A 26,744-nucleotide genomic window follows, 5' to 3' on the forward strand; every position below is an offset into this window, starting at 1 on the left:
GAATATAGCTGTTGAGCAGAGCTGGTTTGGGTCAATCAATGTTCAGTGTACATGCTACAGTGCATATAGCGCCAGCAAACTATATAACATTGAAACAAGTGACCTACAAAAACACAAGCTCGAGAGTCCACATATTCATGTTGTAATTATTGCATATTGAGCCACTGGTACCAATGAAGACCACTCTAAAGACATTCATCTTCCTGGCTTTGAGTGGTTTTTCCAGTTTGTCTTTTAGAACAGGAAGTTGCCATGGGGCTCTTGCACAATACGCGTGTTAGCCACTTAAACAAACACATACAGCTCGGCACATGACTTTTAGTATCAACACCATGTGGCGTCACTTCATTCCTTTTGACACTGCTGTGCTAGTTAGCTTAGTGTTCAGCACTTTTACAAAATACTCTGCTGTATGCAGGAAAGCACAAGTGTTAACAGCGTGGTGACTGCCTGTGCAAGTGGCAGTGCGCCCATCACAGTCTGCAGGTTTGCCCCAGACAAATATGCTAGTAAGAAAATGACTGCATTGTTAACTCTAATGTTTAAAGTCTGTTAATGAATTCCTCTTCCTTGTTTTTATGTATCATGTGTGAAGCTTTCAGTGAGAACAACTCCTTTAAGAAACAAATAAACAAGCATAAACCCAGCCTTTCAGCTAGAGTCAAAATTAGCTAACACTTAACTGTCATGGGATCTATTAATAAATTGATCAACAGTAACCCCAACTTAAAATTAAATGTTTAACTTCCCAGTTTTATACTTTATCATATTTCAGTAAAAAGCTTCCCTATTTTGTGCTCGGTTCCTGTTAGTGTGTTAACTTTCTGTTGCAGCTGTTTGGTGGTAATGCAAATTCAATACTTCAGGAGGGCATTATCACATCCTTTTCACTGATGCAGAGTTTCATTAACAGCAGGTTATCACAGAAAAAGAAAAGCTTAGAAGAATAAATCATAAGTTCAGTGGGTGAAAACGTATAAAACAGAAACTCAAGAGCAAGAGATGGGTGAGTGGTGAGTATGACATGACTATGTTGTGCCATTGATGCTGAATTTACCACACAAGCCATTATAGTACAGGTGTACAGTTTATTTGCTCATATAGACCAAAACAGCAGCTAGTTTTTGATACCAGGCCATTATCTGGATCAGTTTTTTAAAAATGTTTTACTCATAGCAAGGAAAAAAATCAGCAGCCAACAGGGAGAAAGCTTTCACTCACCATTTCGTCCAGAGCATAGCGAAGTAAGCCATGTTCGTAAAGAATGAAGAACCTCCTTTGCCATTTCTGCATGAACAACAAGAGAAAACCTTGAGTTATTTACAGTATATGGTCGCATGAATAGGTTGGAGTGAAAGCAATACATTACAAAAGCACTTTATAAAAAGGATGAAGCAACATGAGAAAATGTGAAAAACATTTAGCCAAGGTTTGGAAGCTGTGTTTTATTATATATTAGCCAATTTTATATGCTACTACTGTTATACACCTCAGTGTAAAAAGACTAGGCCCACGCACTCTTGCAAACACATACAGACAATAAATACACAAAGGCAAGCGAGCCTTTGGGAAACAGTTGTCATGCAGTGGCAACCAGGTTCTTGGCACCATTTCATGATATACCACATCACAAGGCTTTCAAGCGAGCTGGACAACATTTTATCCCCATGCTTCAGTTAGAAAAATCAATCATCCGGTTTCCGGATTGTTTTTCTAAGTGAAACCTTTTCACAGCTGAACACAAGATTGCACTTCTGATAATGTCATCCACGAACAGATCTCTTACAAGATATATATGTTAAATGCACACAACTGTAAACTGATATCTGGCAGTATCATGTCAGTGTTTAGAGCAAGCGCATGAAGTGCACAATGTTAATGGATCCCTGCCAAGAGAGGAAGAAGAAGCTGTTGCTGAAACTACAAGGTCAAATTAAACATACGAGGGAGTCATTTTATCTCTTGCTTAGAATGGTATTCCTGTCCTGGCAAATTATATGGTGACAGTTTCCATTGATTTCTTTCCTCATTGGCTCAATAAGCTCTGCACCGCCCCCCCCTCCTATCTAAATGCACCATTTTGTCACAGTGTTAAATTTCCGAGGCTCCGATTCCAACAGAGTCCAATCCATGAAATATTGAGAAGTGCTTTGTAACCTAAAAAGGCATCGGAAGGTCTCAACAGGGATGCTGATAACCCTCACACGCCATGTTAAAGCGGCACCACAGTCATATCCAAAGACGGAATTAAAGAGATATTTGGCTTACAAGGGGCTTTATAGTGTCCTAACCCCAGGATTAATTCTGCAGTGCTGTTGAGCCAAAGACACATAACCTGCTTGACCAAAGTGGTCCGAAAACATGACACATCCAACAAGTCAGTTATTTGTTTGTTGTATATCAGTGATCAGTAAACCAGCATATCAATGATGATGTCAAAGCAGCAGCAGTGTGTTGACAATAGCTGAGTTGAAGGATCCAGAGGTGCTTTTCCCCAAAACCCATATGGAAGCCATCAGTGTGGCTGTGAGAACTCGGACTTTTCCTTCTCCTCCCCCACATTCTCCTTACTCCTCTTTGGGATGCACCTCTACCGTATAATCTAGGAGCTGATAAAGCGGTGCAACAGAGCAAGGCTCCAATTACATGATGCTAAGGGAGCAGGATTCATGAAACAAAGTCAATATTAGGGCTTATTATTGCCTGAGAACCAGGCTTCTTCTGATAGAGGGCCAAGACTCCCACAGGAAACTGCTGAATCCATGAAACGACTACAGGAGCCACAATAATCAGACCTCCTGTTTGTCAAATTTCAAATGAGAATGCATGACAAAATTAAAGGAAAGGCTATGCAAGCTCACCGTCTTCATCAACTTATCTGACACCTATCTGAGCTGCTCTGATATATTAAACTTATCCATCTTGTTCTCTACGCAGGTTTACACAAAATCCATGGAACTGCACTTCTTCAACTCTTTAACTGAAGCTACAGACAAAGACAGACTTTTGAAAAAATACTATGGTCAAAAGTCAAAAAGAGGTGAAGAGACAAAACTCTCAAGCTCTGTTCTGAATATGATTAATTTCAAGTCCAGCAAGGGTACACACTTATGAAACCACTTACCCGGGATCTGTGTAAGGGATTGTCAAAATTTGTTCCCTCAGGTGCAAGAAGCAACCATCCTCCGTATATAGGTTTTGCCTGGTGAATAGAAAAACACAATTACAGTGTTGAAAGCAAATATTAAAACAGGGACATTAACATGTCGATTAACAGTTCAATTATGCACTTATAACTGCAGGCTAGTTCCTGGCTTAGTCTACAAATTGTGACCCAAAATCGGATGGATACATTTTAGTTTAACTCCAGGGAGGTGTGTATTAGTTAAATTCACTAGCTGCCTTGAGTTGACTGCAGGCTACATTCTCTGGCTGGCTGTGATCCAGAGCACCATGCTGTCCTGGAAAAAAAAAAAAAAAAAAGGGAAAGGCTAACACACATGATTTTCCCTCTGATCCTCTAAGTGGGTGGACTGGTGGGCTGAGGGGGGTGGAGGGGCAAGCAAGAAGCAGAAGTTAGCAAGAAAAACAGTGGATGAGAAACAGGAGAGAGAAGCAGTAAAGAGCCTGGGAGCTTTCGTGGCTACAAATTTGCAATTCAAACAGAGAAATGCAAGTTGGCCTGGCAGTCTTTCTTAAATAGTTCTGGTACGTACTTGAACTCTAGCCACACTAGTAGTCAGCAATTATTTTGAGCCAAAAAAGCCCCGCACAACCACTGAGGGCTACGTGTAAATAAATATGTTAAGATTCAAATCAAATTAACTACCTTGCGTAATTCAATTGCACTCCCAATTCCAAGGAACAGTAGTCTATAAATCAAGTTGAAAAGTGTTGACTTTTACAGCCGCCTGTCACCTCCACGTCCCTCTATCAAGTAATTTTGATTACAGTCATAACTTCATCCCATGTAAAGCCAAGTATATAATCCACCATAAAATCCTCTTCCACTTTGATTACAGGAGGTACAGCACATTTCTCAGCTGAGTGACTCAGTAAACAAAATGACATAACAGGAATTTTCAACCGTAAGTCTCAAACATAATCTCGGACAGTCAAGAGGTTGTGCAGACTTGCAAGAAAGAAACGTAATCCATCTTTTGAAAGACATGTTGTAATCCTGAGAGGAAAGGGCAGTAAGGGCTGAGAGGGAATCGAGACTGATACTGGGACACTAGCTGCATCCATGCCTGTGGAAAATTTGTTTAAAACCCAAGGAGAAACACTGAGACCGAGCATGGTTAAGAAAAACGTCCCATCTCTCCTCACATGACCTGACAGCAGCCCAAATGGCAAGTCCTCCTGAGAGAGAGAGAGAAATAGACAGATGAATCTAGGTCATTTTTACCCTTCAATGGTTCCGTGGTTAAACAGAGTCATTTGTGTGTGTTCGTCTGGCAACATCCCCCAACCTCTTACTGTATTCCCTTGCGTCATAAATGACAATGCAATACTGCACTGATGGTTTGGGCCTTTTAGTGGTGAGTAAGTGGGGAGAAAACACAAGGAATGACAAAAGCGCCGGTTGAAAATATGCAGGGAATGAGATTCAGCATGTTTTTGTAGTAAGACTGCAACAATGAACACCATGACCGGCCTGGTTTTAAACTCCAACAACAAATGATAGCGTTTTACTAAGTGCAGTCATGAAAGGATACGGTTGAAAGCCAGTGGGTCAGAAATTCCACTGGGAAAGATATAAAAAAAAAAAAAAAAAAAAAAAAACCCACAAGACCATTTTCCATCCCAACAGAGAAGTCTAATTGGTCATGACGGAGGATATCACAGGAAAATGTGTAGACTGTTAGCCAAGTCCTCAAGCACCATGACTTCCAGTAACAGAAGTGACATTCATATAAACTGTCGACCCGGATACAGGTGACTTTTAACCTGCACTGTTAGACAGCTTACCATAAAAAACGGTCACAGTAGGCCAACTAAGTTCAGTAATGATCCACAACCTGCCAATATAAACAACACAGTCCAACAGGAAGTATTATTGGAATATCTCCATTTGTGATGATTATATGGAACACAACAATGTGATTTGGACAGCCTCCCAGTATCCCATCATTAGTGCCTTTGGGAGTGAACTTGTGTAGGTTCGTTTGGGTATTTGGAAGACAACAGTGTGCCAACGAAAGGAGAATAAGGAAAAATGTCAAAAGGGAGGTCACTTATGGAACTTTTAAAACGTGTCACATAAATAACTCCAACCCAAATGATTCAACAGAAGTGGTTGAGAGTGGGCTACTGTGCTGGAAGGCATGGGGCTGGGTGGAGGCCTATATCTGCATGAATTAAGGTCAATATGCGCCCTTGGGCTAGAAACTAATTATGTCCAATTAACCCAACCTTTGCACTTCACGGTCTATTGACACACGACAAACCGTTTGAAATGTGCACATCAAAAGGAAAGATAGAAAAGAGCATTTCCCTTCCCATGAATATGGCTTATACAGACAACATCACATATATGAAATACAATTATTCAAATATTTTAAAAAGTAATTGTTTGAATTTTTACCTGATTTAAGTCTTCGTCGTTGAGCAAATGTGATTCCCGGGGCTTAAAGCAGTTCTGACATTTACTTTTGTTGAAAATGTTGGCTTGAAATTTCCGACAGGGGTTGTCTTTGAATGACATGGTTGATTGAGAACACTTGATGAAATGTCCCCCCCTCCAAAATAAAGAAAAGAAAAAGAGAAAGTCCTTGTTGGAGAGACAAAACCGCTCGATTCTCGGAGCCCAAAAGGGGTTGGGAGTCAACTTGCTGGTGGCGAAATATGTCAACTTTCTAGAACAAACCCGATGTCCAATAAACAGGTTGCGGCGTGTTGTCCACCTGTGCTAGCTTACCTGAGGCGGTGAATAACCTCACTTTAAGTCATATCTATAATACTCATCTTGCTCGAGGGGTTGCCTCGCGCAGCTAACGTTGACCTGCGAACTTTTTGCTTTTGAATTCAGGCTCACTAAGAAGTTGTCAAATAAGTCGTCGAAAGCGAAGTGTTTTCCTTAATTACGTTGTTTAGCCAGGTGTCGACGTTTCACAGGTGACATTCCGGGCCTCGAGCTCACTGCAAAGGTCCCGTCAGCCTCCATCGGGCGGAACGGCGCAACCGAGGGAGGGAGTCCACTTTGGCCCCTCTCTCTCTCTCTTTCTCTCCTCTGTCTCTCTCTCGTCTTCCTATCTAACAAGTGATACCGCATTCATTGCCGTTAAATGCATATCATATTAATAATATCACGGTTCAAGGCCAAACATTATCCAACTTTAGCAACGCCATCGACTCAGCTGTCACGCCGTCGGGTCCATAGCGTCGGGTCCCGTCCGTCCGTCCGTCGTAGCACCCTTCCAGCTGGCACTGAAGCGCAGTCTGCGGTTGATGTTTTCGTGAAAATCCTCGCTTGGGCCGGACATCCAGTCTGGAGGTGCTCAGGAGAGAGTGGGGCGGTGAGCGACAGCGGTGTTGACCAATCACAAGCAGCGACACGCCCACAGTGGAGGCTGTGTCTTGAGCCGTCCAATAGAAAGCCTCGAAAATCTCCCATACTTTGGCTCAAGCTGGGTGGCCTTTAAAGAGCCCATGATAACAAATGCCAACTTCCATGTTAAATTGTGATATTATATCAATGTTAGCCTGAGCTAATATTTTTCATTCCGAAATGAAAAGACAGACAGTGGGCTACATTTATTCAGCTTACTCTATTTATTAGTAGAAGTTGTTTCTTTGGCTGATACTTGTTTTTCTTTCTGGTGTGCTAATCATCAAAGTCCACAACAACAGGACAAGGAACCAAAGGAAGAAAGGTAACTGTCTGTAAAACCTTTGTTATTCTTGGCAATTCAGCACATTTCTTTTCAGCATTAAAAAAAAGTTTTTTCAACCCCTGTTAAAACAGACAAAACACATGACTCCCGATGGAAATGAGACAGCCAAACTAGGGCTTCTATTAAGATGACTCTAACACCTTCATTATTTGACCTCTCATGGAGTGTGTGTATGCAAAGGCCATAAAATGCTCCAAAAAGTAGACAGAGACTTTCCCTATGTTCTATTATTATAGTAAAATGTCAAACAAATGAGAGTAGTAATGTGGTAACTACTAAAAGAGCAGTCTATCAATTTCATCTCATATCTCAAAAGTAATAGCTGTAATATACATGAAAACAATAGTTGAGAAGAATAAGCAAAACATGAACATAATACATTTTATGATGGTCTAATTTGCTTAAATTATCCTACTTGTCTTGTTATAAGAACCTATATAAGTTAAAAAAAACAAAGGAACTGTGATAGAGGCTGTTTTTACACTACTACTACTACTACTACTACCACTCAGTGGCACTTTAAAAGATTTAAGTAATATAAAGATGCCTCAGATATACTGCTCAAATATAAACTTTCATAAAGTTTGACAGGTGTTAATTTTAAATATGCAGAGCAATTCAGTGCATGAATGAATTGATTCCAGACTCGAGAGCACCATCTGTTGGTCTTAAATTTTCAGTGGGTGGGTCCAAGTTAAGAGATTTATTAAAAATGCAAATTGTACAAATATGTCAGAGCCAAACAGATGATCAGCTGATTTTATAAAATGTAATTTTGCGTTTTACTCATCAGTCTTACCAAAACTGAACACCTAGACTCACATAAGAAAATCTAACTACCATATTTATTTCATTACAGTGGGTAGCATTATGATATTATAAAAATAGAACTGACAGGGGAGTGTGGAAACACTTATTGTCTTTTTCTTGTGTTCTTCCTTGAAGCTGTTCATCTAAAACTAGGCATACTATCTCCTGCTTTTGACAGGACGACAGGAAAGTCGGGTAATTAGAATTTCAGCCACTTCATATTCAAGATTGCATTTCTAACAGTGTATTCATTCCTGATTGTGATTGAAATTTGTTAGAAATGCATCCAGAGAGAGTAATAACCATGACGGTATCTCTGCAGAGTACAGATAACCAGATCAAGAATGTCTGTCATCATGAGCAGGTTTTTTGAAGTGAAAAATGAAATTTTTTCAATTGATGTTCCACCCTGTAAGATTCTCATGGGAAACAGGCCAAAATCTTGAAATTATGCAGAGAGATATGTGCTCAAAACAAATACCACTATGTACACACACAACCTCATTCATCCTATCAATAAAAAGTCACTAATTTACTCAACTTGTAAGAAGTGCAAGATTTTATTTAGGGCGCTTAAGGTATTGGGCTGGGACAGCGATGTCAGTATAACATAGAGTATATTTACCAAAGCTGAGTCAGGGTGATACATAAAACAGAAATAAATGTGAAATCATCTTAATTATTCCTTTATATTCCAGTGAAGCATCTGTCAGTGATAATTTTGACATAAAAATCCACATTCTCAAAGATGTCTCAGTTTTGTGCTTAAACATGTTGTTTGTGTAACCAGGATGCAACCAAAGTAAGTATCGACTAATTCAGAAAAATATAATATCATATAGTGACAATGACAACATGGGTGAAATGCATACAGTTCAGTTATCAGGGATGACTGCTTCGATGACAGGTTATGCTAATTTCATGTACCCAATCACTTCACTATACATCAAGCATCATGGGAATAAATGTTCAAAAAAGGTAATATTAATGTTCTACATAGGATTTTATGTGGGGCAGTCTAACCATTTTAGATATGAGTGTCACAGACACTTAAACACCAACAATAACCTAAATACTCAACCTGAAGGCAAGCAGAAACATACACTAATGCTTTAGTGAGGCTTATGGCAATCTTTTATTTTATGATTCCTCAGTCTGTTTTAACATTTGTTCATGCATAAAAGTAGATCATGATAAATTCTTGTGATTTAGCTTTAAGCTGCAAGTGTTTTGGGTGCTTAACCTTGACCATACATTGTCCATCATCTTGTAGTTGCCAATTGCAGATATTTTAGGAATAATTACAATGTTGGTTGTCCTTGAAAACTTTGTCACTGAACATAATCTAAGGTTTTGCACAATCATTCTTGAACAATACAGTGTATGAGCATTTTGCTGATCTGGCGCCCCCATCAGTAGAGTGAAAACATACCAGCAGTACAAAGATCACATTGTTCAGGTTAGGGAAGGTTAGGGAAGGTTAAGGAAAGACTGTCTTCACTAATAAATGTCACAAAAGTCAACATAAACGGTTGGTCTGAAACAGGATGCAAAGTCTCAAAGAAGAAACATTACTTTTTACCCTTTCTCCATATTTTTCACTTTTTGTCATGGTAAATAAATGCCACACTACATGTTGGATTTATGATGAATGGGCAAATAAATTGAATTCAGCTGAATCGTCCAATATGAACATAATTCCTGGGGAGACAGGGCTGACATAGGAAAGACAAATAATAATGGCTACCTATTACCGAAGCCAAGACTATAGCTAGACTAAGCTGAGTACTTGTGTTCATGTCTGCATTGAGGTATTATAAATGCATTCATCATTCATAACAATGGCCTACCAAGACTAATAGGGAAACATAGTACCGTGTCCCTGTAAAGATCTAGTTTGTCTTGTTCTTAGGCAAACGATTTCTAATTTTTGTGTCAAATACAAAGAAATAAATATAAGGGGTCATCAAAACTTGACACATACTGCATATTAACAATGAATAAAAACATGCATGAGGCAGCATTCAGAAGAGATTCGCCTTCTTCTTCATGTCATTACGTTTCCAAAGTGGAAGTCTGTCAAATTCTTGTATATCCACGCCAAAGATCTCAAAGAATGAATCCGGGGAGAGGTGACGCTGCAAAGGAGAGCAGGAGAAAACAGAAGAACAAAGTTACTGTGGAAAGGCTGCACAAAAGCTCAATGATAGATTATGGTGTAGATGGTTTGTAGCCCATTAGATAAGAATTCAAGTTTAAAAGCTTGCATGTGGATGGCATTTTCTATTCTATAATAAAACTCGTACTGTAGATTTGACTGAAATGTCATCTTGTTTTTATGGAAAACCTTTCAGCAGCACTGTCAAGGAATTAATCAACATCCTGCTCTAAGTTATTGGTTACTATGTTATGCATAGTATTTTACACAAGGTCTAGCATTTATTTTTAAAAAGGCAAGCTTCAGTACATACACAATGAAGCTGTTATGTTTTATTCAACTAATAGCAAATTTTCTTCCCATTGCCAGTGTTCAAGTACAGACAAAAAAAAAAGAAAAAAAGAAAAGAGGTCAGTTTTCATGTAAAAAAGAAAAAAGAGAGAGAATTGTGTCACATTGTAAGAATGCTTTTACTGTACCTCCAGTCTTGTTCTGTCAACCTCCTTGGGAAGCTTCACTCGTCCTCTGTTGGCAACTGTGAGCATTTCATACGGGTAGACCTTGACACAACAAAGGCTGGTTGAGAATGCTTTACAAGCTGATAATTACAGACACTATACAACCTACGCATGATCTGTTGCACATATACAACACGTTATAAGCTACTGAGATGACAGATGAAGTTAGAACATCAAGTACCATGCAAATATGCATCTGCAGTATTGTGTAAGAGCTGCACAGTTAATGTATATAAGAATAAGGAAAAGATTGTCAAGGTCCTGCTTCTATTAGCTTTTGTCAAAAGACTCAGTGTATTTACAAGTACATTATACTCTTATAAATGAAATTTGATGATGAAGTTGTCCTTTAAATCTCAGGAACCAGAATTCAGCACTGGAGTATACTTTTGTTAATCTTATGTGCAGCCTTTAAAAGTGATTAAATGTACAGAACATGCTAAGTATTTGCATGGTAAACTCTCCTCTAGCACACATGCAGCTCTGCAGAGAATTAAACATGAATATACAAATAATACTTGCTTTTGGTTCCAACAAATTAGGCATAGACACTCCTCTTTCCAGTCGTATTAATGGATGTTGACCGTCATGGAAGAGCTACAGAATGAAGCAAACACATGCAATGGGAAAATGTCCCAGCAAGATGAATCACTTAGAAGCTAAAAGCCAGATGGCTAAATTACTGCAAGCAAAGTATATTAATAAGATTCAGTTAGACATACATAAGTCAGTCAGAGTCAGTTATGTCACACATAAATTAAGGAAGTGATATAAGTTAATTGTATTCTTCTTAAAACATGCTGATGCACACAGTGAGCTCACAGTGCTTCAGAAATGCAGTAAACAGTAAAATAAGGCATGACCAGGGATTTAGATCACATAAAACCCCAGCCAGTTCCTCTCACATACCTTAACATCTGAAAGGCAAGGGAAAAGGGAAAAGACGAGCAACACACAATTAGTTTTTCAACTATTATCAACTGCGTAAACATTGTGATGATTAATAGCATCTATGAAAGAGCAGGAAGGGGTGTCTGCATACTTACCTCTGAATCTGTCACCGTTGTACATGGAGAAATCAGCTGACCGTGGCTTAATGGGAAGCAAACATATGAAACTTAGATTTTTTTTTCTCAGTTTTCCTGGATTCAGTACCCCAAAGTCTAGAGTCAGCACTATAGTCTAGCCTTAGTGACTTCTCAGGGGAAATGTTACCTCTGTTTATTATAGATCTACTTAAATAGATTTTTAAAATAGATGGTTAATAGATATATGCCCACTGAATCAAGGCAGTAGCTTTATACAATCATTCTAATCGGAGAATAAGGTATCAGTCATGTTGTTCTTACCGGATTGAGGCCGCTTCGACCGTATCCAGGCAAAGAGGATGTTTGAGAGGAATTTGGATCATCTGTGTGAAAGTGAAACAGCAGATAGATTAGCTCATCATGAGAAGATTTACAGTCTGATTTGGCTCTTTGCCCAAATTAGATCAGACTTAGTGAGTAAAATATACCTTGACATGTGCTTTTTTTATCCTTTTACTAATTGTTGTGTAAAACTGACTTCTCAGTACTGCTCTATTTTTATATTCACATTTTCAATAAAGCATTTTTTTACTTTTAAATTTTTACTTAACGGCAATATATTGGGTTAAATAGGTTAGTGTACTGCATGTTTACCTGTAGCTTATAGTAAATGCCTTGTACAGTGTACTGACTATACTACACTACATTGCTGTGTGACCATATGGTGTATATAGTTATATAGTGGGGCATTGTAGGGTCAAATCCTGCTCAGGGACTCAAATAGTCCTTGGCTGCCCTTGTGTTTTTTGGTCCAACCAACCAAAGCTATCTGACAGGAGTCATCTGACAACAAAAACACAAAGATATACCAGTGATAGCATCAATAGTGTACAATTGGCTATAATTGAAGCACAACATAAAAGTTCTTTTTTGCTGATAATTTTGCCTTTAACTTAAACTGAGTGCTGTATATTTATAATTATGTTTTACTGACTTTATCCAAAATGAAGTGTTACAAAAAATGTGTAATTAGAGTTCAGACAATGAGAATAAATCAACGTTGTAACTTAAGACTGTAGAAGAATACATTTCACATTCTTTAAAAAAACTCATCTGAGATAACAATCAATAGCTTTAAAAAATAATATTTTACTTCTCCAAGCACTTTTCATAGGAACGTTTTAAAAGGTTAATTGAAAGATGAAAACGTCATAATGTACCTTGCTGTTTGTAAATTGGAGGCCTTCTGTACATGTTGAAGCCCTGTTCTGCAGATACAAAAGAATGCAGGGTCAGCAGATATTTGAAATATTACACAGTAGCTGCACATTACATTGAAAAATGCCTTAGACTTGGTGGACAAGGCAACATCACAGATTTCATTTTAGTTGGAGGACATAATTACTCAAATTTCTCTGAAAAAAGACAAATAATGCAATGTCAATGCAGACTATAGATCGGGACCAGAATAAATTGATAGTATAATAAAGTGTCCGTAAACATAATTTACTCACTCAAAAAAGTGGATTTAGTGTTAAGTTACTCTTTATATTTACAAAAAGTGTGGTAATCTTTTCTTAAATATAGTAAGTTTAATTTAATTTCATATAATTGTCGCATCCTGGAAATGAGCTGACTTTTATCAGTGAGGTCATTTTAAGAATTTAAGGTTTTAAATCGGTTGGCTAATAGAGACTCTGACACAGAAATAAAGTCCCTGCAGGTTCTAAGTGTGTTGTGAGTGATCTTCAACTCCCACTAAAAACACATGACAGCTATTTCTGGTCAAAGCTTGTCATATCTCTTCCATACACATGATAAAACAGGCTTTAGAAAATCACAGAACCTTCATTCCTGCTATAAATAGACACAGCTTACAGGGATGTGTGAGTAAAGAGCAGGCATTTATGTAATCCATCAAGTTATAAATACCTACATCGATATAGAGTTACCACAGACTCTGAGGTTCATGGAAAGCTTTTCTTTTTTCTGTGAAAGAATTTAATGTAGTGAGCTGTGGGCGCAGTGAGGGGAAAAAAGTATGGTGAAGCAGAATATGCATAACAGGGAAGAAAAAAAAAGAAAGGAAAGATGTTTGGTGGCACAGTACATATGGTAAATAGTGAACTGCTGTGTGTTTTCTATAGTAAAGCTATGAACAGTCTCACTAAACTTTGACCACTAGATGGCTCAATGTTTCCAATAAAATAGAAAATGTATTACTTTTTTTTCAAAAATTGTATCTGCCTGTGCCATCCTCCTCTGCTTGTGTTAAACACTCCGAAAGAGCTTTAACCTTTGACCTTTTTGTTGCTAGTAATTTAGAGGAACTAGAAATTCTTCTACAACCCTTGCATAAAGTGCTGTTTCCATTAAATATAGGTGTTGAATGGGAAATATTAAAGATAATAGACAGTGAGAAAATGCCAGAAGGGGAGAAGAGGTGCTTAAAAGGGTGGCAGAGGAGTGGGAGCTTACCTTTGGTGTGAGGGAGAAAGTGGTGGCATAAAGGGGAAGTGGGGCAGGGGTCATTGTTGCCAGAGAATAAAGGAGGAGAAAGCACCAACCCTGCTCGTTATTCCAGGAAAGAAGAGGTCAAATGGGAGGAGTGCAGGGAAAGAGTTGTAAAAGAAGTGGAGGTGAAACAAAGAAAAGGTGAGCAGAGGGGGATCAGTGTCATTACAAAGGTGATAAGAAGATAGAGAGGATTTTACTCTTCTTACCCGGCCGGTGGAAATGTTGTGGTGATCTGGACAGAGTTGGAGTGTAGCTGTGACGATTGTACGATGCATGAACTCCGAAAGATCCGTGGCTTGTGGATGTTGGTATGCACTTTCTCATTTCAAAACTCTCCTTGAAAACCAAAAAAGACAGAAAGGGTGTAGTATGAATGTAAAACACAAAACAGATAAAAATGTGCTTGTACATAAATGTGAGTTTAACGGGGGTTTGATACATAAGTGACCTGATGTCACAGTATTTCTATCAGCCTGTTCTAACACTATGAACAGTTAACTTAAAAAAATACTTACCTCGGTGGTTTCAGATGCATTTCCTGGTGACTAAAATAAAAAAAAACCCAATAAAAAAACAAGCAATATATTAACTGAATCATACATTCGTGTTCATTTGAAAGAAACGCAACATATTGTCACTTCAGGTGAAAACCTTGTAACTCTAAACTCATCAAATCTGAAGATAAACGACCTTATCCCAACCACTATGCATCTCTCAGTTTATTCAGAGGGATTTTTAAGAGGTTTTATATAAGAGGAAGACGTATAATAGACTATTCTTAACTCTGCAATCCTTCATTTGAAACATGAAAAAATCAAACCCAGAGTTATGAGGTTTTCACATGAGGACAGACATATGAAAGGAAAGGAGCAATGGGATTTAATTGTAATGGCACTTTTGGCTAATTATACTTAGTTAGGTTCAACTAATTAAGTATTTTTTACTAAATTTGTTTTATGTGAGCATCAGCCAAATTCTTAAAAATGTACAATATAAGTGTATTCTATAAATCTGCCATGATTTTGACTTATACATTCAAAGTATTTTCTTATTATAGAAATTCAAAGTTGTAACTCTATTGCTCAAAACATACTGAAAGACACATATGTACAGTTTTTCATATGGATGTCTTTGTATTTGTGGCCAAACACAATTAAATATCAAAGCAACAAAACAACATTTCACTTGGTTTGACTCATAAGTCAAACAAAGAGGAAAAAAAAAAAAACACCAAAAAAATGACACACAAACATGTCACTGGATATAAGGCGGAGCACTAAATGACGTTACCTCTGCAGAGCTCTGCCTCTCCTGTCTGTTGCCTTTGTTGTCCAAAGCAGAGGAGTTGTCTCTCTCAGTCTTATAGGATATCATATCAGGATGCTCTATATCATATATAGCCTTGACTCTGGGAATTGCCGCTAAGTCTCGGTAATCAATGATCTCATTATCTACTTTTGCCTGAGACCAGCACAGGGAGGAGAGGGGAGGATGGAAACACAGAGGGAGCAGCACAGTTAAGTCAAGTGAAAGGTCAAAAGTTACTTATTACATCACTTCAGGGAGGAATGAAACTTTAATCCCACAACACCACATTGGTCTGACTTTGGCACGTGAAGTGAAAAGACAGCATTAGTCTGTAAAATGATTATCTATGACATCATTCACTGTTTCAATAGTTTTTTTTTGGTTTTGGCTCATATTTTGAGGTGTTTTGATGGGAGTAAAGTATATTCCGTACTATAAACCAACAGGATAAACCAACATAGATCCTAAAAGACTGGGCAGAGGATACAAAAGGACACTGACAGCACTGGGTTTTAAAAAAAAATACCAATTCAAATACAATCTGAATTGCCAACGCATTCAAATTGATAGAGCAAATAAATCTAAATTTCTATTCAATGTGTGGTTGATTTTCAGTACATTAATGATTGAATGGATACATTTTAAATGGCATCAGTCAACCACAATTGAAATAACGTTGTTCTCTCAGGCAAAATAAAACTAGTTCCGATCAGTCAAGGTAAAGTTGAAAAATGTGTTTACAGAGAAATGTAAGATTCTTTAAATGTTTTTTTATTTTCACATTAGCAATTCTCCTAAATGTGTTTATTCAATTACTGTCAAAATAGAGAGACACTTTGTCGACGTGATTCCCCTGTATGAATAATGGGTAAATGAAATGTAAATCAACCCACGGTGAATCGTGCACCAGGGAAGATGCTGAGCAGATGTTGTCACTACAACTTACACATATAGTGCGACCGGGGCTTCCTGGAGTGCACGAGCCCGGTCTGGAAGAGGAGCTCTCAGATGAGGATCTAATAGGCTGATGGGGGAAAAAGAACAGCTGCGTTAGTTTGATGTTTTCACTGAGAAACAGCAGTTTCTACTTCCTCAGGTGTTGGTAGACGGTCAGCTCTCTTTACTGTTCATACACCTTGGTCCACACATCTGGACCAGTTTGCAGCAGTATACAGTATACAGGCCTGACACTATACAGTTTATGCAACAATAAAACAATTTTCCACCTTTTTTTATTTACTTTTTTAATTTATTTGCACCTAACAATGATATGGTATCATTCAAACTCTTTTATGTACAGAACTAACATTAAGTTGTAGCAATATTTAATAGAGAAACAATACACCATGTATATTAAACTGTGCAGATACCAGTAGATGAAACAGCCAAGCATGCAGCACTGTGCTATGACTAAAATGTAATAATAATTACACATAATATATACTGTACAGGTGCTCGGCAGATTAAAAGCTCCTCTTAACCATGCTTTGATGCAAAAACTAAATGTCCTAAGAAGGAACTGTACTCAATACACTGTATCAAAACGTGATTGTGTCCTCTTTTTGCCTCCTAGAATTGGCACGCAATATCTAATTGGCCAGCCTGGTGAGCAAAGTGTTCGTGTTGCATGTGAAACAAGCGAGTGCAGTTAATCTCAAACCATGAGATTACAGCCTACTCAATCTAGAAAAGCATCAAACTGCAGGCCTGCTCAGAATATTAACCTTCAGTTCATGTGGGGGGAAAAAGAAATCAAGGGGTGTTTTGGGTCTGCCAACCTGGGAAGAAGGGAGAGTGTGTAAAGAAATGACATTACTCAGATAAAAGTCTTTAACATGTAGGACGGCAATTTACACAAAAATCACAATCGCATTTTCTTAACAGCTGAATATTTATCTTATTTCAAAAAGTTATATGAATTAGATTGTACCATTTTGACATTGCCGTGATACAAATCTGTGATTTTGAATGTGCAAGAAAGTTGCCTCTTACACATATTTAAAAGAATTTCACACTTAGAAACAAAGTCTTACCCTGTAACTGTCCTCAGTTCTGCTGCTGTCTCTGCAGTCCGGGTGCCACACTGTTGAACCTTTAAAAGCAGAGACAGTTAGTTACTGCAGCTGTTATGGCAAAAAGTCAAAAAGTAATCACTGAACATTTCAGTATTTTTACACAAACTAAACGTTGAATTTATGCATTCATCCAACCCCAAATCTATAACCTGACTATGAGTGGATGCATACTCACAGAGTGACACTCTCAAACTAACCTTGCAGATACATTTCTTCTCCTTCTGTGAACATTTTATCACATCGGCTGCATCTTGCACAGCTGGGGTGATAATGTTTGTCCCCTGCCTATAGCAGATATTGAGAAAGGCAAAAGCTTCAGATAGACTGCATAAATACATGAATTGAATAAAAGGTGCATATTACAGTTTGTCAAGTTAGGTCTTATTACTGTACCAAGAGCAATAATGTATATAAATACAATATATACAATAATGTACATATAATACTCAAGGCAACACAGAGCAACAGGATGCATATGCATAGTTCATAAATGGCCTCAGTGACTTTGATTGAATTTATCTGCACATTCACTATAAATTTAAATGAATGTAGGAAATGACTCTTCAGTTGCTGTGGCAACATGGACTGTACAGTATCAGCATGATTCCTCCTACGCTTGTTCTGTCTCAAATGATCAATTTATAGAGAACTTTTGATACAGACATATATATTCCTGAATATATACACAATAAGGCTCCTCACTGAGAGAAACATTCCTCACCTCCAGGACTTTCCCTGTTATGAACTTCTGACATGCTTCACATTGTACCCCAAACTGAATCTGGTAGTCCCTCTCACAGTACGGAACACCATCCCTGAAAGGTAAAAAAAAAAATTTTAAAAACATGAAGAGACACATATTCACATCTGATATGTATAAGTTGCGACTGATAATAATTCAAACTTTTCTCATTAAGAATATACTGAAAATAATACGTGTTTTGTCATCACTGAATCCTTGAAAAAGCAGACACGTGTTCCTGATATCTTTCACTGGTTTAAAATTAAGGGAAGGTAGAGAGAGGATCATGAATGAGAAACAAGTATGTTAGATATATTTGTATTTACTTGCTGATGTATTCGCCACTCAGCATTCTTCTGCAGGCTTTGCACTTGAAGCAGCCAAGATGCCACTGGCTACCCAGGGCTAACAGAGCCTGGCCATTCTTGATCTCTCTACCGCAACCACTGCAGCCTGGCAACACACACACACACACACACACACACACACACACACACACAAACACATACATAATAAATAAGCATAAACATTGTACATTTGTTAGCTTTTTTAGCTTTGTTAGCTTGTTTAGCTTTTTAAAAATTATTTTTAAATTGTGCTTATTAAAGAGTCAGGCTTACAACAGATCTGAGACTACAATAGATACAGTAACATGCATCCAATGTGAATGCAAAACAAATGTGATTCATTTCACTCATGCATAAAAAGAATGCATTAAGCTGCACAGAAGTTGCACAGATTTGATTGGATGCATTCACTGTTCTTGCAAACCATTGTATCAAATGAGGGGAAAGTAGGGACACACCTGGGAAAAAAAACACTCAATTGTACCTATCTAGTTGCACATAGGTTAAACTACCTTATTTGTTCTTCTTCATGTATTGTTTATACATATATATGAGTATTACAAGTGAAAGTCCATCTGACATTACAGAACAAGAGTATTTGAGGAGCTGTGCTGTTTCTTCTCCCTATACAGTCCTTCACAGAGATCCTCTTAATCCAGAGACTTTGTGAGTCTGGATCATCTATTGAACTCCGTTGCATGTATAGTTGTGAGGTGAATAAGGTCAAGTTGAAGTGGAGAGTTGAGTGCTACTGAATCTCTTAGTCAGTATTGAGTCATTGACCTGGCAGGGTCCCAGGAGGATGACCGGATTTGTAAGGTAATGTCAATTCACAGTGTTCAGAGGAAAAAATCCAGTGTGTCAGAAGAAGGTTAGAATGCAATTAGGGACAAACAAAGGTGACATCATGTAGACATTCAGAGTGTGAAAACGTCTCCTCAAAACATAAGGAAGGAGATTTACATGCATACAAGTATAATCAGATGTGTAAAACACATTATTTCTACAGGAAGAACATCCACTGGAGGCCACCTTACTCTCTTGTTTGTGGGTTATAGCATGTTATCTACAGAAAAGGGTGAAGGTTCCATCTCCACATGATCTAGGTGCTTTCACAGAAAGGGTGACAGATGTGCTGCCAACCTTAACTGACTCCTCAGCACCGGATAAAACTAAATATATAGGCAGCTGGCATAGAAACCACAGCTGGCCAGGGTTGAGTGCATAATCCACTGATTCTCTCTGGATGGAATCAAAGTCTTTGATCTCATTAATCAATGTTTTTGATAAGAACACTACATCAAAATTACTTCTTTTAATGTGAATGGGTTGCTGATGCTTCTGATCCCACTGAGAATCAACAGCAAAAATCTGCAGCTTTAGTATCTGAAAATTCTTTGCAGTTTTCTCTCTTTGGTGAATTTAACACCACTTTTGGCAGACGTCAGTACACAAAACTCCCCTTTTGCAATCTGCCACTCATCTCAGGTCTGCCTGCTCCCAGGACTTACTATTAGAACAGCTGATATCGTTAGGAGTTGGAGACAAGGGTCTAATACAGCGCTGACAGAGGCAGTTTTTTCCATTGAAGGTGACACAATCCCCTGGAGGAAAGGGTTGTCTGAGAAACAGAAGAAGAGAGAAAATAATTTTCATAGATGTAAAGGTCATAACCCTGCCTTCAGGAAATGTTTTCATAACTAAAACTCCCCAAAATCTTCCAAATTAAACTTGACTTAAAATGAAAGCACACTTGCATGTATGGGTATGTGTATTATGTCTGTTTTTGCATGTTTTTACAATTACTTGCAAATGGTGCACACAAAGCAGGCCGGGTGGTAGGTCTTCCCCAAGACTGTGACCACTTCTCCCTCCACGAATTCCCCACAGTTGTTGCAGAGCGTGCCGTGAAGCCTCTGGAAGTCCAGCGGACAGAGGTAGTCGCCATTCTTCATGAAAAAGCCTGACTGAGCTAAGTCACAGCCACAGACTGCACACAGACATGTGTTCATGCAGGGAGAAAGAGAAAAAGATGACAAGGTTGAACAACAACAGAACAGAACAGAACATGTGATGATGTACTAGACCATGTTGACTTCTCTTACACACTCCTATTACACACTAACTTCTTTTTGGTGAACAAGGTATTAATTGCACTTCCTCACATTATAGCAGTTCACAATAGGTGCGAGTTTACAGTTTGTTGTCTCCTTTTTATAGGCTGTTGTCAAAATGATAAATGAACAGCGACCACATCTGCGTAATCAATCATTTCAACATGCTGAAATAAATGCTATTTGAGCTGTCTGACCTTTCTTTGCTACCAGGGTTTCTGTATTTGTGTGCATTTTTTGTATACATGTCTGTCAGCATATTTGTGTGTGTGTGTGTTGTGATCAGCCTAGTGACAAGTTACTGACAAGGAGGCAGTGTTTTCTTTCAGCTTGCCATTTGATACCGCCAAACCCATTTCCGACCCCTCTGAACCTGTCACTGTTATGCCACAACAGAATGTACCCAAATGCCAAAGACAGATTTATACTGGTCTATTTCCTCTCTTGAGTCACTCAGGATGCACATCATTATTTGAAAGAATACTATTTTTAAGTCTGAGTGAAACACACAAACATGTTTTTATATTTCTCTAAGTATAGAGATGAATTGTTTTGTAGAAATGACCAACAAATGATGTGGTTTTTCCTTGACTTATTATTGTTACTATTGTTATCCTTAAGACAATAGTTACTCCCCTCCTTTCTGCATCATAAGGTTAAGTTTACTTTGGTTAAAATTTCTTGGATCACTGAAACAAAAAGAGTAGTCACTAATTCCTTACTAATGTTCCCTTTGGCGGCTTATTTTAATACTAATTTATTGACTTCAAAGTGAAACACTTTGTGGCCAAATCTGATTCGGTGAAGCAAACAGTCTCATTCGATTCCCCAGGTTTTCCCATTGTTAAAATACTGCAAGCTTCTCTGCTCTGAAAGTGCCTTTGTTTTCCCTGCGCTGTAAACATGGTCGCAAAGCCATGAAAGGGCAACATCATGAGAAGCTTGTCAGTGTCGATTAGTGAGGACAATAGCCTGCTGGGGAAATATGTTCTCCATGAAGCAGAGTAACTGCGGTGGATGACAGTCTGACAAACCAGGAGGTTTTAACAACAGCCCATTGTGGATGTAGGATATTTTGTAATAAATTGAATTTGATGGCACTAATGATTAACAAGCAAAATCTGCTCAATTAAAATATAACCAGCTGAACAACTAGATGTTTTAGTGCATCCTAAAGGGTCAAGCGTTACTTGTGTGACTGTTCTGCATGTAAACTTTACTAAAATGTTACATTTTTTCATTTAACTGAGTCACTTTAGGTTTTAAAACCAACACAGATTTGCATCACTGTATCATCAAAGTTTAATTTTTTATTTCACATTAAACCTCACCACAGACATCCACTCTTAATGAGCTGTATAGCACTAGACAAATGCATGTTACAGTGAACAGTGATCTGGAGCAAAAGAAAGTTATTTAATCAGGAATGTATCCAAGAAAACCAGTAATTTGTCTCAATTGAAAATAAGGAATTCTGTTTATTGCTTTCAAATGTCTCACAGAGAATCCATCTCTGAGCTTGGTTGATAATATATGAAGTCTATTCTGATTGAGGTGTGACTGCAGGGCACTCCACACATTTTAATATCAACATATTAATGGTGCTCACCCTTGCAGGTAAAGCACTTTATATGGAAGTGGCTGGCCTGGACTCGCAGCACCTCTCCTTTGCACGGTTCCCCACATCTGAAGCACTGGATGAGCCGCTTCCCTGCTTGGGGACACGGGTGGCATTCATCCTGAGCGTGTAGCACTACGGGACAGGGAGAGATAAAAGAATTGGGTAAATGTTGAATCATTTGTCACAGCAACATGTCTTGTAAAATGTGAGTTTGAAGTGCCTGAAACAAACAGTTTAGCAGGTTGGTCTTTTAATTTGGTCATTTGTGCATTTAAAAACAATACCACTCAGTTTGTTTGGCTTTAATGACGTAATAGTCATATAAATCCTCATGTAATCTGCTAGTAATTTACTCACTGTGATGTTTGTATCCCACAGGAGTTTAAAAGTCTAGACCAATAAAGCAGGGCATGAAATGTTTATTTTTACTCCCTCATATCAATACATTTCATGCCTAGCTGTGTGTTAGTCCAACATTAGCTGCATCTATGCTTTATTTTCCAATACATGAGGTTGGAAAACTCAAAACAGTCTTCTCAGAGTAAACAAATCTCTCTCTCTCTCTCTCTCTAATCCACCCAGTAGGTTTATCCTGTTTCTGCCTGAGCAGTTCATTACAATACAGTAGTCACTCAGAATCGTCCTTTCAGTGCTTATGTAACAGAACGTAATGAGCAGACACGCTTTGCTTTGGCACAGAAACACACGCACAGTTACAGTAATCTGTAGATGCTTTAATCAAAGTGATCGGAAACCTCAGAAAGACAAACAGAGAGTTAAAAAGTTGAACTCAACAGCAACAACACTATCAAAAGGAATGCTACACATGAACGTTGGCCCCTGGGTGCCGAATCTTGTGTTATACTGTAGTCTTTGGAGAAGAAAGCTCAGCCTCATTCCTTCTCCCTCTATCTCGTTCATGTTAAATGGGAGGCAGGAGCAGTGGACGCCTGTACAATCTAATCACAGCCCACTTGAAAAGTCCTGAATGTGATTAGCAGAGGAGAGAGAGGAAAGAATGTGGCACGTTGAGAGCGCCCTGTCTCTCAGTGTGTGGACACCCAGCATACAAATAGATAAACAGACACATGAGCTTCATCTTTTCTTTTTTTCATACACAGTCCAGCACACGCTAATCTTTCTTTTTATGTTACTCTCTCTTGTTCAAACACAAGTTATTATCGGCTGTCACCTTGTGGGAATAAACACCTGTCGTGCCTCTCAGAAAAAGCAAAATCCCAACTTCACTTATGAGTATTTTAAGAGCTACACTTGAAATATACTGTGCCTCAAATAATCTCAGCTGGCGTGACATGGATTAGTTGTGTGCAAACTTAAACAGGCTGATTTCCACATGCTCACAGCTGGATGAGGAGACGTTTTCGTAATTTGAAGTTTATTCCTGTTTTGACTACCCGACTCAGCCTCGTGAATACTAAGAAAATTGAGTCAACTACCATTGGTATGTGGCCTCAAGTCTGCCCCACAACAGGAAAGACTTATCACTATGGTAACAAGCATGTCGCAACAAACTAGATTACGAGACCATGCTTCCGAAAGGTTAACATAAAGTTCACTGTAACTGATTAAACAGTTTTGGAGACAGAAGTTAAGCCGGTGTGAACATTATGAAGTGTTCACGTGATGATAAACTTCCACTACAGGCCAACTGCTGCAATGAAGAGTGTGAGTGATGGAAAAGTGCTCAATAAAATGAAAAAAGAGCAGTAATCCTCCAGCTAATGAACTAATGTGGTCTAATAAAGTCTTATAAGCAATATATCTAATAAAAATACAAAAGTATTTTGGTTGGTGAGTTCATAAAAACAGCTTTGATGACATAACAAGAGAAAGAAAAGTAATGCAGGCTTAGTTTTAGTCATTACATATGCAATAAGATCTAAGCATTACCTCCGACATACTTAACAAAATCCTGCACATGGCACTCCAACTGTTAGAAGAAAAACCCAGCCAAACTGGCCTTTATCCTAGAGCGCCTTGGATATTTGTTAATGACAGAGCTGCGATGCCAACACAGAGGCCTGCAAGCTATTTGTCATGGGGACACGCACACACACTGCTACAGTTTAGAAATGTTTGAAAATGAATAAAGTGACTTATGTGGACAGACTACACTGTAGTGTGTGTAATGTCTGTAACATTGTAATGTTGTACCATGTGTACAAGATACAGTACGTTTGTGTTTGGTTTTTGCTCTTGTGTGAATGGTAAAACCGATGTGTGCAGCCCCGTGTTAGAAGTCCAAAATGTCTTCCAGTCTTTCTTGATCTCTCCCAGAATGTGAAGCTGATATGGTGTTAAGTATTAGCAAATGATAGATTTAGAAAGACAGCAAATGGAGAGAAACCTGAGACCAACAGCTAATCACTCAACCCACTATCTCCAGCTATGAAAAAGTGCATCTGTGTGTACATGCATGTCTATGTGTGTGTAAGGGGGTGAGGGAGTATCTATATTAAGTATCAAGATTTTGTTGTGTGTAGATGTTTAACAGATTTTACAGTGATGAGATGTAGAAATGTAAGGTATGCTTCAAAACCTTGCTAGATTTTTTTGAAAAAGGGGGAAAGATGATTAGCTTTGAGTCAGAATTACTAACACTACCTAAAAAGAAGAAGAAAAAAGAAAAGCTCTGATATTGTGAGATGTGAGATTGGTGTAAAAGCCCAAATAAAACTGCAACTCAACAGGCCGTCATTCATTGTCGGTGCAGCAGCTCCTGGAGTTTCTTGTGTCCATCAGACAGTATCAGAATGACAAGAAGCTGGAGGCTTTCATCTTAACAGCTGCTAGTTAAGTGAAACGAGTGAGAACATTTTTTCCACAACGTGATGTCACTTATTACTGCTGTGCAAGAGAAAATAACTTCACTCTGAGAGAATCACTTCAGCAGTTAAGTCACAATAGAACATCTATGTGTCCCTCGTTGCTGCAAAATAGAAGAATCAAGGCGAAAGAGGGCTTAAATAAGAAGTATTGCTAAAATCACATGTTGGTCTTACCCAACCACAATGCTCTACGATTAGCTGTGACAGCTGCCTTTGCACTTTTCCCTATTTGGCAACCATAGATTTTATCTCCAAATTTGGTTTTTATATTTGGGAAAGTTCTATGAATCATCAGTCTCTTCCAACAGATCAAAAATATAAAAAGTACAGCCAAAAATAATACAATTTTGTTTTCAGAATGCACATACCAGAGCGTTCACACAGCAAAATATCAACCAAGCCTTATCAAATTACTAATAACAAGTATAACACAAGAATATTACAACACTACTTGCAAGAGCAGTTAAGACTTAGAGCAGCTGAGAAAATCATAAGCAACACTGACATTTAAAACACTTATAAAATGTCACATTGATAAAGATTTTTAGAAATGATCATTTCCCCGGAGGAAAATGGAACCACTGATGAAGCTACAAGACCTTTTGACTTTCAGAAAAGGTAAACTTAACAACAAGTGCTAACAAATCACAAAGTATGTGAAGAACAACACGAAATGCACAAGCAGTCACACTATCTTCTATCTGTCTCTGTACCACACACACACACACACAAACGTAAAGTGTCTACCTTTCTCTTTCATGACAGTTGGTATCTGCACGTCTGTGGGAGAGAGCTCACTGCAGCGGATCAGAGTGAGGAGAGGAACTAACTGGACTGCTGGTCCAAGAAAAAAGGGGTGGTCCAAAAACAAAGGGCAGGAGCGTGTGTGTGTGTGTGTGTGTGTGTGTGTGTGTGTGTTCTCAAAGAGGACAGTAGGTGTAAGTGCTCTTGTGCCTCTGAACCATGACCTCATCCATATACTAAAGAGTATTTGATATGTATTTTTTGCCTGCAGTGCACCTCAGACAGTTAAGTGCAATTTGGACATTCAATGCTTCATTATTTTAACAGTAGTAATGTAGTTGTTTGAAAAAAAGAAGTGTTTTTTAGAGAGATCCAAGTAACTAATCAGGTTTCATCATTTTAAATTCCTTCACACTTGGTGATATTTACTCGAAGTTAAACCATACCTGCCATAGTCAAGTTATTGATGGTGCATTTAAATGTAGGCCAGTAGTTACAGATCTGTACTGATCCTTTGCAAAAAATGTTCATAATCTCTACGTGTTTTTGAGTTTCATGAGATTATAGAGATTACATCACCTGCTATGTTTCTGCCTTTGAAACCTCATTTTCTGGTATTTTGTGGCTAATCTTTCTCTTTTGGAGTTATCAAGTTAAATATATGTGTTTTGTCCCTGATTACACATTGGCTTTTTTTTATTCTGCATAGTATGTAGCATCTTCTTCTTCAATGCACTCGTAAATAAGCTCTGATATCATTTAAATGTAGTAATGAAGCACTATATTGACAAAAAGTGTGAGGAAAACTGCCGGTATTCCAGATGGCTGCTGTAAACGGAGGCGTGTCAGGTTTTGAACTTTGTGTGGAGGTTGCAGTCAGTTGAAACTGTGTCAAAGGGTTAAATCAAGTCTGATGGCTTAACCTGTCAGGATGGTGATAGCAGAGTTGTGGATTACAAACGTCAGGGCACCAATTCTGTCCATATTGTATTCTGTCCGACCAAAAACCTTCAATAT

General features: G+C 38.3%; 2 protein-coding genes across 10 annotated transcripts in view; both read right to left on the reverse strand.

Annotated features, from left to right (window-relative positions):
* si:ch73-103b11.2 (centromere-associated protein E) overlaps positions 1–6,498 on the reverse strand; it is a 49,930-nt gene extending 43,432 nt beyond the window's left edge. For 4 of the 5 annotated variants that reach the window (XR_006399279.1, XM_044336774.1, XM_044336775.1 and 1 more), the window contains exons 1-3: positions 5,588–6,498; positions 3,125–3,202; positions 1,222–1,287 (exon numbers count right to left, since the gene is read on the reverse strand). Coding sequence is in view for 4 of the 5 variants with exons in the window: in XM_044336774.1 (XP_044192709.1) it covers positions 1,222–1,287; positions 3,125–3,202; positions 5,588–5,707 (264 nt within the window). In the remaining variant the exon portion in view is untranslated. The remainder of the gene's footprint in view (positions 1–1,221; positions 1,288–3,124; positions 3,203–5,587) is intronic. The other variant, XM_044336773.1, reaches the window with a different exon arrangement.
* Positions 6,499–8,247: 1,749 nt separating this feature from the next.
* On the reverse strand, positions 8,248–25,829 carry LOC122971339 (actin-binding LIM protein 1-like). Of its 5 annotated transcripts, XM_044337935.1 has the most exons (21): positions 25,731–25,829; positions 22,123–22,266; positions 20,206–20,389; positions 19,911–20,020; positions 18,379–18,505; positions 18,032–18,125; positions 17,508–17,595; positions 17,269–17,327; positions 16,960–17,013; positions 16,182–16,259; positions 15,218–15,388; positions 14,443–14,472; positions 14,134–14,263; positions 13,889–13,978; positions 12,631–12,678; positions 11,732–11,793; positions 11,429–11,474; positions 11,292–11,299; positions 10,905–10,979; positions 10,344–10,424; positions 8,248–9,844 (listed from the first exon to the last, which is right to left on the reverse strand). In XM_044337935.1, exons 1-21 carry the CDS (start codon positions 25,741–25,743, stop codon positions 9,731–9,733), a joined length of 1,806 nt encoding a protein of 601 aa, XP_044193870.1. In that variant the 5' UTR covers positions 25,744–25,829; the 3' UTR covers positions 8,248–9,730. The 5 variants fall into 5 exon arrangements, with proteins under 5 accessions (XP_044193870.1, XP_044193871.1, XP_044193874.1 ...); XM_044337936.1 differs by lacking the exon at positions 16,960–17,013; XM_044337939.1 differs by lacking the exon at positions 13,889–13,978.
* Between the last annotated feature and the right edge of the window lie 915 nt (positions 25,830–26,744).

Source organism: Thunnus albacares, chromosome 20 (genome assembly GCF_914725855.1).
Source record: "Thunnus albacares chromosome 20, fThuAlb1.1, whole genome shotgun sequence".
Taxonomy (NCBI): domain Eukaryota; kingdom Metazoa; phylum Chordata; class Actinopteri; order Scombriformes; family Scombridae; genus Thunnus; species Thunnus albacares.